This window comes from Takifugu rubripes, chromosome 8 (assembly GCF_901000725.2).
Source record: "Takifugu rubripes chromosome 8, fTakRub1.2, whole genome shotgun sequence".
In the NCBI taxonomy this organism is placed as follows: domain Eukaryota; kingdom Metazoa; phylum Chordata; class Actinopteri; order Tetraodontiformes; family Tetraodontidae; genus Takifugu; species Takifugu rubripes.
Window position 1 is genome coordinate 7697818 of NC_042292.1, and position 14377 is coordinate 7712194.

The 14377-nt window shown below is 46.1% G+C and overlaps 1 protein-coding gene across 3 annotated transcripts; it reads left to right on the top strand.

Moving 5' to 3' along the window:
• The first annotated feature begins 2062 nt into the window (after nucleotides 1-2062).
• On the top strand, nucleotides 2063-8191 carry LOC101072154 (gap junction gamma-1 protein-like). 3 transcript variants are annotated; one of them, XM_003978839.3, is made up of 5 exons: nucleotides 2063-2290; nucleotides 4994-5265; nucleotides 5353-5578; nucleotides 5652-6332; nucleotides 6920-8191. In XM_003978839.3, exons 2-5 carry the CDS (start codon nucleotides 5026-5028, stop codon nucleotides 6931-6933), a joined length of 1161 nt encoding a protein of 386 aa, XP_003978888.3. In that variant the 5' UTR covers nucleotides 2063-2290; nucleotides 4994-5025; the 3' UTR covers nucleotides 6934-8191. The 3 variants fall into 3 exon arrangements, with proteins under 3 accessions (XP_003978888.3, XP_011618540.2, XP_011618539.2); XM_011620238.2 differs by lacking the exon at nucleotides 2063-2290 and adding an exon at nucleotides 2313-2457; XM_011620237.2 differs by lacking the exon at nucleotides 2063-2290 and adding an exon at nucleotides 3291-3902.
• The last annotated feature ends 6186 nt before the right edge of the window (nucleotides 8192-14377 follow it).

Here is a 14377-nt window from a genome sequence, read left to right on the forward strand (position 1 = left end):
GGCCCGACAGTAGGTTTCAGGCTCCCTCCACCCCTGGTGCCACCTCCATGTGGGCCCGACAGTAGGTTTCAGGCTCCCTCCACCCCTGGTGCCACCTCCATGTGGGCCCGACAGTAGGTTTCAGGCTCCCTCCACCCCTGGTGCCACCTCCATGTGGGCCCGACAGTAGGTTTCAGGCTCCCTCCACCCCTGGTGCCACCTCCATGTGGGCCCGACAGTAGGTTTCAGGCTCCCTCCACCCCTGGTGCCACCTCCATGTGGGCCCGACAGTAGGTTTCAGGCTCACTCCACCCCTGGTGCCACCTCCATGTGGGCCCGACAGTAGGTTCAGGCTCACTCCACCCCTGGTGCCACCTCCATGTGGGCCCGACAGTAGGTTTCAGGCTCACTCCACCCCTGGTGCCACCTCCATGTGGGCCCGACAGTAGGTTTCAGGCTCACTCCACCCCTGGTGCCACCTCCATGTGGGCCCGACAGTAGGTTTCAGGCTCACTCCACCCCTGGTGCCACCTCCATGTGGGCCCGACAGTAGGTTTCAGGCTCACTCCACCCCTGGTGCCACCTCCATGTGGGCCCGACAGTAGGTTTCAGGCTCACTCCACCCCTGGTGCCACCTCCTCTCAGGGTTCACCGTAGGTCCAGCTGTGGCCCTGAGGTTCACACCTCTAAGTCAAAGCCAGAAAGAAGGACCTGGTACCAGGAGGTGCCTGGTTTCTAATCTGGCCAGGCCCGTAAAGGTGCAGGTGAATGGGTTCACCTCTTGCTGGGGCAAGAAGTGAGAAGCAGAGCGGATATTTGGCATGAGAGGAAGCTGGGCTGACGCCATGGCAACACATCTGGCCCCACTCGAGTCCCCATAGACTCTCCCGCCATGGTTCTGCTTGTCTGGTCACTCCAGGAGCACAGCGGACGCTTTCAATTTTGGCATTCAGCCCAGATTTCACGTTCTCCTGGTTCATACGGAGGGCAAAGCAGACTTTGCAGTGGGAAAATGGGCTGTTTTTGGGAGCTTTAATAAGGCACAAATCCATAAATGTGAGAAAGAAACGAACTCCTGTGGACAGTTTGCTGTGGGTTCTGTTATCCTGAATCAACAGGCTGGGTTCTGCTACAAATCGAAGCAAAAACTGTCTGAAGTTGACGTAAAAATGTCAAAACAACCTAAACTTAAGCAAGAAAAAAGAAAAGTTGATTAAAAAAAAAAAAAGTTAATTTAGCAGCGGGTTCTTGATTCGAACCCCAGGGCAGACAGAACATGGAAGGTGTCAGAGGACCTTCAGAGCACTGCCGAGGTGCCCTTGAGCAAGGTACCGAACCCACAAATACTCATCTAGGGCCCTGTGATGAACTGGCGACTCATCCAGGGATGGACCTGCCTTCGCCCAATGTGGACCCTCCCAGTGACCCCCCCCAAAAAAGCAGTTAAAGACAAGAAGATGAGAGAAAAGCCAATTTATCCTCATATTTGTTGTGCCATCTTTTTGTAACATCAAATGGAAATCATTCAGTTTTGGGTTTTTTTTGCAAAAATAAACAAACAATTCTTTCAAAACTTTCCTGAATCAGTTCCTAAAATCCAGAAATTAGATTACTCCACGAAAAACAAATGCACAAACCTTGACCTCTGAGAAACATTTGAAGAAGAACAGACTGTTTTGGAAAAATATAAAATCGAACGCACCTCAAATCTGTGCGTAACTACTAATTTCCCAGTTTGGAGACAGAAATTACTGAGACAACAATTCCCAGATTAAAGGCCTCAGATCCTTTTAATCCCGGTGGTTTAACATTTATAAGGAATTCGTGCCATTGATGAAATATTTTATGAGCAACCTCGGTTTTGTTTTATTTGTCTTGGAAGCGAAAGCAACTTTGCGCTGAAGCAACTTGGAGAGTTTGTGCAGACTTTATTGCGCCTGACGGTATTTTTAATCTGTTGTAAAGCGTCTGAGGTTTGAAACTGTCATAAAAAAAACTATAACAGGACTCTCAAAGCGTCCTGTAGCGGCGGGGGCAGAACGGTAGCCCCGGTCCCGGGTCTCGGGTTTCAGGCGCCGCCTCCTTCTTGAACCCGGGCCGAGTTTACGTGGAGGAGGTGCGGGAGGAGCGGGGCCACTGCAGGACTCGCACAGGCTTTCTTGTCGTCGGGGGACCCTCACACATGGGGTCAGCTCGGGCTGGACGGCTTCACTGTGACGGAGGGGCCCCGACGAGAGTGCGCGCTAATTAGGAAAACCTGCTCAAGCAATTAAGAGCCGCGAGGGACGCCGCGCGGATTGTTGCGCCGAAGGTGGGTGTCCGCGAAAAAGTGGCTCCGCAGCTTTTACAGTTTATTTAAACCCCCGCGGCGATTTTTTTTTAGTCTGCTTTTCTGGAGAAGTGGAATCTTTCAGACACGCGTCCACGATTTATTTTTTTATTTTTTTATTTTTTTAAATCTGTGCGTGCTGGAGCGGGGTGAGTCCTGCTTCCACAACTTTCCACATCTGTAAAAGTCGGTTTGAATCCCGTCGCATCGCTTCGGCGACTCGCCGAAAGTTGCATCGGATTGAGCGACGCGCGGATGGCCGCGTCCCCAGTTGGGGCGCCGAAGCCGAACTGGCACGTTGGCTTTTGCTGCGGCCACAGTTCGAGACTGACTCGGCAAAGCGTGTTCCACGTTGGATGTTTTCAATCTACTTTTCTGTGGCTTGTGTGACGTATGAAGCTGCTGTGTCGCTGCGCGTCTGTGCCATTCCCCCCCCCCCCCCCACTTTTTTAATTTTCTGAGGGTCTTTTTGGCAGCAGCGAGCGGAGGAGCCGTGATTGACGTGTCAAAGTTGTGCTTTCTCACTGCTCCTCATCCTGCATCGAGGGTGTTCTTGTACCTCCATGTCTGGTCCCTAATAACCAGAATTCTGCTTTTGGTTAAGCAGGAATGTCGACCTTGTCCAGAGCTTTTGTCCCCCCCCCCCCCCTTCATGCGCAGAAACCCTCTTCTCCTGCCCCCTCCATCTCCTCCTGGGGAGAGCTGTGAAGCAGAAAAGCCATTAAATCGGTTGAGCTGGGTTTAGCTCGCATGAGCAAATAAGCTACTGTTGAAAAGCTGTCTCTGCTTAGTAGCTGGGAGGTTGCCACTGCAAAAAAATGTTGCCTGGAGTTAAGAGGCCACTTTTGTTTGTGTATACATCGACTTCATGCTAAGAGAAGGGGAACGGTAACGGTAAACTCGACTTAAGCCTCGTTTGTGATCGCTGTTGACCTTTAGGCGCAATGTATTGGCCCTCAGCAGGAGCCATAACACCTGCTTTACCATGAGCCACTGAAAAGGCTCACAAAATGTAGCAGGGGAGCCAAGCAACACCCAGAACAGCGAGGCAGCGGGAGCTCGGTATTGCACTTAGTCGTGTTGTGGCAGTGGGGATGTGAAGGGCTTTAAACCCCCCACCCACAGATGAGGGCTGGATGCTTGGAGGACAGATTTTTGATCAAACTTATTACAATTGAGCAGCATGATCATAATCCTGATGCAAGAGGCAACGAGCATCGGCAAAAATAATTAATTACTGGTAAACTTCTGTTTTCCTGCTGGTTTAAGCTTCCTGTTGCTTTAAACACATCTGGAGTTAAGGGGCAGATTCTGACACAGCTGGACGTCTTTTCCTGAACTTTCAGGATTGTAGCTGCCAATAATACGTCGATCTTTGGATTTGAAGGTGTGACGTCCCAGCGGACACTGAAGGAGGAATTTATTGCCCACGACGCTCTTTTAAACCTGAGCATCCTGTAATTTGCGCTGTCTGTTTCCAGCCGGGCTGTTTGGAGATCTGTCAGCGGAGAGGACGCGGCTCTCCAAACAGGAAGTGTCTGAATTTTGGAAGATCTGTGGCTAAATCCTCCTCGGCCTTTGCCCACTTTTGAAGGTGCACGATTTCCGAACCAGTTTTTCAAAGGAATGGATGAGTAACATGAATTGACGTCCACAGATCCGAAATGTCATCCTGCTGCGCTGAGTCATAAAAATCTGGTTATTTTCTTTGCTACACCCTGTTTTTTGGAAGGTCCAAGTTTAGGGAAGGTGGACTGCGATGGTCCAAAAGGTTCTCTGGGGCTTTAGATTTATTCACATTGAGGTTTTTTTCTCTGCCGAAATAAGATGTCGGGTTAAACAATTAACTCTGCTTCAGCACCTCCGGGGTTAGATTAAATCTAAAAGTCGTTTTTCCTCTCCGGAGCCTTTAGACGTTTGTATAAACCCGCCAGCATCATATCAGCTTGCGGTTGCGGTGGAGCTGGCATGTGGGCGGAAATAAATTCCTCCTCTCGTTCACCGCTCTAGTGTCATTCTTCGTACGGTCCAAAGCAGCAGAAGGTCACCTCACAGCCTGCTGCGACTTGCCAGCCAGAACTTTGCTGTTTGCTGTGGCTCAGACTCAGCAAGAATGTGGGATGACTGAGTTTCTGCCAGGCCCGGTGTGTTCAGGATACCTGTGGCTCTGATTAAAGGCATGCTGCCGTGTTTGTGTATCGTTTTTGTGGTTCGGCTCGACACGAAACACTTTGCTCCTTCCTTCTTTAATCACCGTGTTGTTTTGTGAACGCGCTACGCTCGCGCCTGTTTATCCCAAATGTCAGAAAGTTGCCTGTTGCCTCCATTTGATGTCTCGAAGCTTCTTGCACAATTGGTGGCCTGGAGTCCAAAAGCATATTTTCCATCATCGGAAACGAAGAAAATTCTTTTAATTTTGAGTGTTTATTTTCCAGTCAAAATCCAAAAACGGACAGAATGAAGGAGTACAAAAGTAAACGCTGCTGCTTTTGTGGTCAGATTGTTCAAGTTTGCACAGTGGAAGATCCCCTCCTTCTCCTTCTTTGGTAGAGGTGCAACCCCAAGAGCAAACAATGCAAAGCTGCAAAACACCACATGTTTGCGCTGCAGCGGTTGCTCTCTAAATTGGAAAAGGAAAAACTAAACGAAACGGGTGAAAGTATTTTATTGCTTCTTTTCCTCCAGAGCTGAATTAGCTCCCCGGTCAAAGAGGCACCATGAGCTGGAGTTTCCTGACGCGTTTGCTGGACGAGATCTCCAACCACTCCACCTTCGTGGGGAAGATCTGGCTGACCGTCCTGATCATCTTCCGCATCGTGCTGACCGCCGTCGGCGGCGAAACCATCTACTACGATGAGCAAAGTAAATTTGTTTGCAACACGCAGCAGCCTGGATGTGAGAACGTCTGCTACGATGCCTTCGCCCCGCTCTCACACGTACGATTCTGGATCTTTCAGGTGAGCTTCACACCATCGTTCAGATCATCTGAAAGACGGCGTTAAACTGATTTTCTCCCTTTATGGTCACGGGCATCTCCTGTCCAGGTGATTTTGATAACCACCCCCACCATAATGTACCTGGGCTTCGCCATGCACAAGATCGCACGCATGGATGACAGCGAGTACCGCATCGTCCGGAAACCCAAAAAGAGGATGCCCATCGTTAGCCGCGGAGCTGTTAGGGACTATGAGGAGGCAGAGGACAATGGAGAGGAAGACCCCATGATTGCCGAGGAGATTGAACAAGAAAAGCCTGACAAAACGGAGAAGGGTAAGGTGGAATTTCTTTCTCTTGCTCTTCCGATGCAAATTGTCAGATCCTAACTGGTATCTGTGTCATCCAGGCACAGAGAAGAAGCACGACGGCCGGCGGCGAATCCAGCGCGACGGCCTAATGAAGGTCTACGTGTGCCAGCTGCTGTGGCGCTCATCCTTTGAGGTTGCGTTCCTTTTCGGCCAGTACATCCTCTACGGTTTTGAGGTTTTTCCGTCCTTTGTGTGCACCCGCTCACCATGCCCCCACACCGTGGACTGCTTCGTGTCGCGCCCCACAGAGAAGACCATCTTCCTGCTGGTCATGTACGTCGTGTCTTTCCTCTGCCTGCTCCTCACCGTTTTTGAAATGATCCATTTGGGGATAGGAGGTGTCCGCGACACCTTTCGGAGACGGGCCACTCTCAACCCACGCGCCCCTCGTCCGTCCACCACACGCAGCATACCCACAGCCCCGCCAGGATACCACGCCACTATGAAGAAGGAGAAACTGAAAGGACAGCTGAGGGACTCGCCGATAGGGGACTCTGGGCGGGAGAGCTTCGGTGATGAGGGTCCGTCATCCAGGGAACTGGAGCGCTTGAGGAGGCACCTGAAGCTGGCCCAGCAACACCTGGATTTGGCCTACCAGGTCGAGGAAGGAAACCCCTCACGGAGCAGCAGCCCCGAGGTGAACACGGCTGCACAGACGGCTGCCGAGCAGAACCGACTCAACTTTGCCCAGGAGAAGCAGGGAGAAACAACCGAAAAAGGTAAACCGGCGAGAAACTGGCTGAAATGTGCTATAATGTTATCCTGACAGTCGCGATTGGAAAATCAGAAATACCGAGGAAAAATTTGACTACCCAGTATCTTACATGGGCCTAATTAGGACAGTTGGTGGTTTTGTTCAGGAGGCTTTAGTAAAATATAACCAGATTATAATATCATCCGTTTTCAGAGGTGTTTCTCTGACTGCCACTGTTAACAGTTGGTGTCAGGAGTCCCCGGTTCTGGACTTGGTTTCTCCCCGTTGGCCTCGTTAGCCATCGTGATTTGAAAATTGCTGTGTTGACTCGACATGGAAAACAATTTCAGTGTTTAATTGCAGCTCGAGTTTGGATGTTTGATTTGCTTGCAAAACATCTGGAGGAAAATACCTTCGTCTTGAACTGTTATGATTAAATCTGAAGCAAATTTAGTCAATTATGGAATTTACTTGCAGAGCTTTGTCCAACCAGGGTCATGCAACATTTGTTCCACCGTGGCGCCATGTTAACGACTACACGGGTCTTATGAACGTCTGATCAAGCATTCCGCGGAGTGTACATGAATATTCCTCTCATCTCCACCTCTGCAGGGATACATGCCTGAGCCTGCCTCCTGCCGCAGACATCTGCCCTTCATACCTTCTGGCCTTTAAGCACATGAGGGGAGCACGTCAGAGGAGAGCAGTCAGACCACTGATGGAGACACGTGCGTGCGTGTTTGTGTGTGTGTGTGTGGGGTAAAATGCCTTTCAGTATTGACTGTGCTGTTGTGACTTCACATCTGTAAACTTGAATTCCTGCTTCATCTCCCGAGTCTTCCCTCCAGCCAGATGTCCCACTGTGCCTTCAGCCTCCACCCTATTCTCCTGCGCTCTCTTCTGTACTTCGACCACGTCAGGATAATCAAAAAGCTTTAAGTTCCTCCAGGCAGAAGCACCTCTGTCGTCACAAAAGGGAGACTTTCCATTAAAGATGTCACCAGCCGCCCATCTGTCAGACAGCGCACGTTTCTGGAAACTTTCTTTTTTTTGTTTTACCTTCCCATCGATTTTTATGTTTAACCAGGATTAAATGTGGGATTATTGGTGTTTACAGCAGATTGTTGAAACATGTTTCTTTACCAAAATTGGCCATAACTATTTACCTGGGAAATGCTTGAATTGTTCGGGAAACGTCCCAAGTTAAGTGTTGACCAAAGAGGATTCTTTTCTAGGGAACATATGACTGATCTGCTAAACAGACACCCACCTTTTGATGTTTGACGAGTGCTCTTCCACCATGTCAGGATTTGCTATGCAAAAGTTGTTGTTTTTTTTTTTTGGTAACTGGCTAAAAACATCTGTCCTCCCTGTTGCCATCAACAATGACATTCCGTCCTTGTCTCTGGTAATTTACATACTTGTTTGGTGAGGCATACTTTTCCGACTTTGACGTGCGCCACCACCCTTTGTTGTGCAGAAACATTTTGATGCTTTCAAAGACACCACCACCCAGCTGAGCAGAGGACGACCCTGGGCTGCTGACGCACACACATCTGGTTTTTTTAAGTAAACATAACACATACAACACATAATCTTCACTGTGAGCGACCTTCTGCTTCATAGACAATGCCTCTTGTAGCCTGTCAGCTGTGTTTCTTGGGCTTTGAATTTATGGAACTACAAAATCGCAGAATTGCTGTGTAGATGCTGTATTTTTGTGTAATCATCTCATTTCCAGTTTTTTGCTACTTATTGCAAGGTACGACATTCCGTATTTGAATATGGTTCTTCTTCCAATGGTTTATACTTTTTTTTTCTATTGCAAATTTTGTAGTTTTTGTAGAGATTGTCTTCAGAGTAAATAAATATATTTGAATGGTTGTGTTTTTGCTTTTTGTGAAGTTGCCATCTTGTCCGTTGGAGACTTATTTTTAAATTATCCTGAAACTAACTTGTTGACCTTTTGAAGGAGATGGCTGCAATCAAATTTGTCTTCAAATTGAATCACTGGTATAGTTGTGAAATAAGGCAGTTCAAAAGCTATCTTAGACTGCCCTCTAAAGGTGGTTATCATCAACACAAGACCCCAAAACTGGTTGCTTTCTCAAAACTATTCTTCAGTCAACGATACAAAGGTTTACCTGTCGTCTACAAGTATTTAGCTAGAAAGTCGTGACTGTTTGGGCTTGTTCCTGGTACCATTTGCTTCTTGAAGTCTTGTCTAAGGCCCAAAACCCAAATAAAGTGTGTTATAAAAGGCTTCCTTTAGAGGTTGGTCCTCAGAATCTGGTTTCTATGGATCGATGATCTCTAAAGCTGATTTCCACCTCTGCCTGGTAACTTAATGTTTTTGGCCTTCACCTACCATGGTCTCTCGATCAGTGAACTGGTCGCCAGTACCTGAAGGGGTAGGAAAAGGTGGAGAAAAGGTACTTGTCTGGTTCATTCTGGTAGTGAGAGGCAGCTGAGTTGGCAGCTGGAGCATAACAAAGTCCTCAGCCATTAAGCAGAGTTTAATCCAACTCGTAGGTGGTCCATCCATCCGAGCTTGATGCTGATGATCCCTCGGGCCTCCTGGAGAATCTGAGGTGATGAACTGGGAATAAACAGATGGGCAAAGGACCTGGCTGTGGCTTCTTTCCCAGCAGAGAATCTGAAGTAGGCAGCGGTGACCAGAGTCTTGTGGGTGTTGATGGAAGTCTGGAACAAGCATGTGAGTTCAGTGTTGGTGGTCTCCAAGAGCTGAGTCAGATTTGCCCCAACGTGCAATGGCCAACTCATGATGAGAGAACACACAGAAGTTTGACACCAGTGTACATGAACTTAGGAGTCGTCTTTTCCCCTGCAATCACCAATTTCAAGCAGATTAAAATGAACTGCAACACTGGTGAACAAGACTGAGGGTTTAAGTTGTAATTTAAGATGTGGGTGCAGCTTTTGTTCCCGACAAAAACGAGAAAGAAGAAATATTTTTGTCCGTATCACGTGACTGATGCGACCCACTGGTGACACCTGGTGGTCAGGGTTTCGAACTGCAGCAACGGCACCGACTTCGAGGCCAGTTCTCGATTAAATGTATTAATTCTAAATAATATACAGATAGAAAGCGACTAATTTTCCACATTATGGCAAGTCCTGTAACTACCTACTAATCAATCAACCAATCAATCAATCTTTATTTATATAGCATCTGTTACAATCAAAATGGTTTCTAGGTGCTTTCCAGAATCCCAGGGCCTGACCCCAAACAAGCAACAGTGGCAAGGAAAAACTCCCCTTTAACAGGAAGAAACCTTGAGCAGGACCAGGCTCATGTAGGGGGACCCTCCTGCTGATGGCCGGCTGGGTAAATCAACGCTGAAGCGGAACCGGTCGGTGAGTCCAATTCAGATGATTAAGAAGAGGAATTCGGGATGTTGGACATTGAAATAGTGCAGCTGTTTAATTCAGATACAGAAGATGAAAACTTTGATGGTTTTGTGGCGGAAGAATGAATATTTTGTTCAATAAATGTGTCGAAACTCACTGTTTTACTTCCATTGTCATTTTTTACTGTATGTTTCAGCATGCGCCTAATAATACGATGCGTCTTATGTATGTTTTAAATACAGAAATAGCACCCATAACTGAGACTGCACCTTTTAATACAGTGCGTCTTATGGTCGTAAAAATACGGTATCTATTTTACGAGAATACCACTTCCTTTCTAGTCTGCGCGCTTTCTGCTTGAGGGTCCTGATATGTGAATTATACCAGGGGGCACACCTCCTCTGACTTACTATTTTCTTTTTCAGGGGGGCAACAGAATCAAGTGTGATTCTCAGTGAGGTTGCTGCACCTTCAGCAATAGAGTCAACCTCAGCAGGGCTAAGATTCTAATGATTGATCCCTGGGGAAACGCACAGTGGTCCTGGGATCAGCACAGGGATCACTTCCTTAAACTTAGCTACAGCATTATCTGAAAGACATCTGCTATAGTAAGACTGTGTTCTGAGCATAGAAGAATCCTTAATCATAAATGTAAACGTGATCAAAGAATGATCTGACAGGAGGGGGTTCTGAGGGAACACTGACACATGTTCTACCTCAACACCATAAGTCAGGACTAGATCTAGGGTGTGGTTGAAGCTGTGAGTTGGTTGGTTTAGCTGTCGAAGGAAACCAACTGACTCAAGTAATGAAATGAAGCCATTTCTAAAGCTGTCATTTACAACATCTACAACAGGGGTGTCCAGACTTTTTGCAAAGAGGGCCAGATTTGATAACGTGAAGATGCCCGGGGGCCAGTAGATCCTTCTGATGTTTTTTTACCCAGAAAAGTTACATGCAAATGGACACTAATATAAAACAATTTTCATTGTCACAATTCTCTTTATTTTTCAAATGGCAGTGTAACCAAATATAAGCCACTCAGGCAGACGTGAACAACTCTAAAAACACAATTCTGCTTTTAATTCATATCTGGAGAGTCAGATAACATTGAACACTGAACTGTATGGAATACCTTAAATTTCCATGAGTTTGATAAATGTAATGCAAAGTTGTCTGTTATCATTCAAGTTTAAAACAAGTAAATTTTGCTCTTGTCTTTTACAAGATCTACAAGAAAGGAGGAATTACATTTTAGTGATTTATCTATTCTGTTAGTGCCAGCGGGCCATAAATAATACATTGTAAGACTGAAGTTGCGGGACATATGAAATCTTAGCGCGGGCCGTGATTGGCCCCCGGGCCGGACTTTGGACATGCCTGATCTACAATAATCTTTTGGTTTACTTTGAGTTGTATTGTTTCTACATCATAGATCCAAACATAGAACATAAACAATGATTATACTGTAAAATAAAACTAAAAAAAAAAAAGACAGGATGTGATGCTGTGGAGGTCAGGATGGAGAGGAGGAGGAGGGCTTTGGGAGCTCTGGAATTGTTGTTTGCTTCCTCTTTTTCCAGAACTTCCATCTCCAGAAGCTTTTTTTCTTCTGCTTCTTTAATACTTGAAGCTGCAGAAAAGAGAGATTGTGTTTTAGATTTCACTGAACATCATCTGAAATCTTCTGGAAGAGGAACAAAGGCAAAAGCATCTCACCTCAAGTTGGAGGATTGCTTCAGAGAGCCTCTGGAGCTCCTCTTTGTTCTTCTCCTCCTCGTGTTGCCTCAAACTGTGCTCCAGCTCTTCGTTCTTTTGTGCCCATTTCTGAGCTGTGCTCTCCCACCGCTGACAAACATCAGCCAGCATCCTGTTAAAGTTCTCTTCTTGAGCCAACAGCTGCTGCTTCAGCGACTCTTCATTTTCCAAGATCTTCTCATCATATTTGTGTTGCTCTTCATCAAGCACTTTTCTTCTTGTCGAAAGAGCTGCTGCCTCATGGCCTCTTTCTCTTCATTATTCTTCTGCTTCTCTTCCTCCAGCTGCCTCTCAAGTTCCTCCTTGATCACAAGGAGCTTGTGATTCAGACCTTCCTCCTGCTCCATCAGCTCTCTCCTGCGTCTCTCCTCTTTCTCCTGCTGCTGACTGTGGAGGGTTTCCTCCAGAGAAGCAAATTTGAGTTTGCTCTCCTTCAGAGCAGCTTGTGTGCTGTTCAGCAGGGTCAGGGTCTCCACGTGGGCCACAGTTCTCATCTGTCTCCTCTTCACTGCCCTGCTGAGCTGCTCCTCCTTCTCAGCCAGGGCTTCTCTGAGCTGCTGGACCTCTTCCCTCCAAGTTTCCGCTGATGATTCCATCGGTTCTTGCTCTGCCTTCAGCTGCTGGGTTCCTCTCTGTGCCATTGATGCGTCTGCTGGTCACCAGTGTGTTAGGGTTAGGGTTAGTGTTGAGCTCCTCAGGCGTGTGCTGAAAGAGGTAGAGCTGCTTGTGTTTGATCTGATTTCTCCTTTGATCTCTTCAGTGATCTGACATGAAAGAACAACTTTGACATCAATGACACAAAGGAGATCAAAGACTAAATGCCAACTTAAGATCAAAGACAACAATGACAACTTAAGATCAAAGACTTTAAAGTTTAATCTTAGTAGAGATCACATCTCTCTCTCTTTGTGGATGGTTGTTGTTTTCTAACAAATATGGCTTCTTTTTTTTGCCAACTAATTTGTCTTCAGTAGACTAAAACTTTTAGGTGGCTGCCCCAGAACGACTGACTTTTGACTTTAAGGTGCAGGTGAACAGCAAAGTCCTGTCCCAAAGAGTTGCCTCTCTTGTGTTGGACAGGTCTTTGCGACACGGGTCAGCAGCACAACGTTGTTGTGTTTCTGGGTATTCTGTCTGTTTCTGGGTATTTGGGTGGATTGACCTCTGTTACAGTGTCACCAGATTGGAAATAAGCAAGAGTTTATTTTCTCGTTCTTTGTAGGTGTAAATCGATGTCTTAAATAAAAATGTATTTTTGTTGAGAGATCTGTTCTGTTTGGAGTGTATATATATTCTCAATTGTTCATGAAATAATGCAGTGAGACACCTTTTATACAGTTTCTTTACACCACTTTGCGTGCCAGTCAGTGACATCAACAGCCTCTGTGAGCATGAATATTCTTTACTACAGGTACTTCAACATTGCCTTTGGCTTAAAAAAACAATACCAAAGAAATGCTATCTGTATATATCCCCAAGGAGTAACTGAAATATGGTCCTAAACTTTATTGAATGAGCATCACAATGCCGTGTTCAAAAAAGTGAAAAAACATTTAAAATCTATAGAAAAGCTTTAACTTTTCACACTTCTCCATTCTCGTAGTTGCTTAAATAGTAAACATGAGCGTTCAGGAGAAACTGTGCATGTTATTTTCCAAATGAAGAAATTAATGGGGAAAAGTAAATGTTTTTCCTCATTTTCCAGAATAGTGAAGAAATCAGATATTTGGCTGTTCTAAAATATCAGTGGTTTCAATTAGACAAGACATTGATTCTGTGAAAGAAAACGGTTGGCCCACACCGCAGGACGAAGGCAACAGATGTTTTACTTCCTAGTTAAATGATCATAAATGTTTCAAAACATCATACAAACCCAGAAAGATGTGGAAGAAAACGGGAAACTATCCTTTGAATAAATGGAAAAATATCTCAAACAGCAAAAACTGATCCAATAATCTGCTACTGAGTAATCAAAGAAGGTCTAAAGTGTCCTCTGGGTACTGTAAAAACACATGAGCACCTATGGGAAGATAATCTATCAGTACGAAACCCCTTCAGAAGCCCACCGATGGAAAAAATATGGGGAAAATGCCTTTTAGTATTTGGGGGTCAGTCAGATGGAAGAAATCTGCTGACTATGCTGTTGTGACTTCACATCTGTCAACTTGAATTCCTGCTTCACCTCACGAGTCTTCTCTCTCTTTTCAGGGGAACATATGACTGATCTGATGAACAGACACCCAACTTTTGATGTGTTTGTTTCTCCCCTGCCCCCCTTTCTCTATAGTTGGTATCTCCATGTGTGTCTGTTTTCCTCCAGGCTGAGACGAGCAGACTCCATTGCTAGTCATCGTTTGATTTTGAAGTTGGCAACTTTTTTTGTTCAGTCTTCAAAGTGTTCAAAGAATCCACTTCCATCTCCTGTGTCGGCATTTTGGGATTCTGTCTGTACCTGCAAGTTAGCGTCTTAACAATGTCAGGATTCGCAAGGCAAAATATTTTTTGTGGTAACCACCTAAAAACAAGTCCCCCCTGTTGCCATCAACAATGACATTGCATGCTTGTCTCTGGTAATTTACATACTTGTTTGGGGAGGCATACTTTTCCGACTTTGACATGCGCCACCACCCTTTGTTGTGCAGAAACATTTTGATGCTTTGACATAGTTCTAGTCTTCCTGGTACGAGTTCTTGAGGATTATCAACCTGTGGGATTATTTCCTGGATTATTTGAACACTGTATTCTTTGGTGATCTGCAACTTATTCTGAATAAAATACCGTCACTCGCAAAGTTATCCTCCTTTGTGTGCTGCAGCTGGGTCCTGCTGAGGTGCCCTTGCGCAAGGTACCAAACCCACAAATGCTCACATCGGGCCCTGTGATGAACTGTCGACTCATCCGTGGGTGGACCCTGCCTTTGCCATGTGCACACGCTCTGTG

What these genes read in the sequence shown, in the direction of transcription:
- LOC101072154 (XM_003978839.3), top strand. Translation starts at nt 5,026, where the DNA reads ATGAGCTGGAGTTTCCTGACGCGTTTGCTGGACGAGATCTCCAACCAC. An exon ending in TACGATTCTGGATCTTTCAG is followed by an intron (nt 5,266 to 5,352) that starts GTGAGCTTCACA and finishes TCTCCTGTCCAG; the next exon opens with GTGATTTTGATAACCACCCC. An exon ending in GCCTGACAAAACGGAGAAGG is followed by an intron (nt 5,579 to 5,651) that starts GTAAGGTGGAAT and finishes TGTGTCATCCAG; the next exon opens with GCACAGAGAAGAAGCACGAC.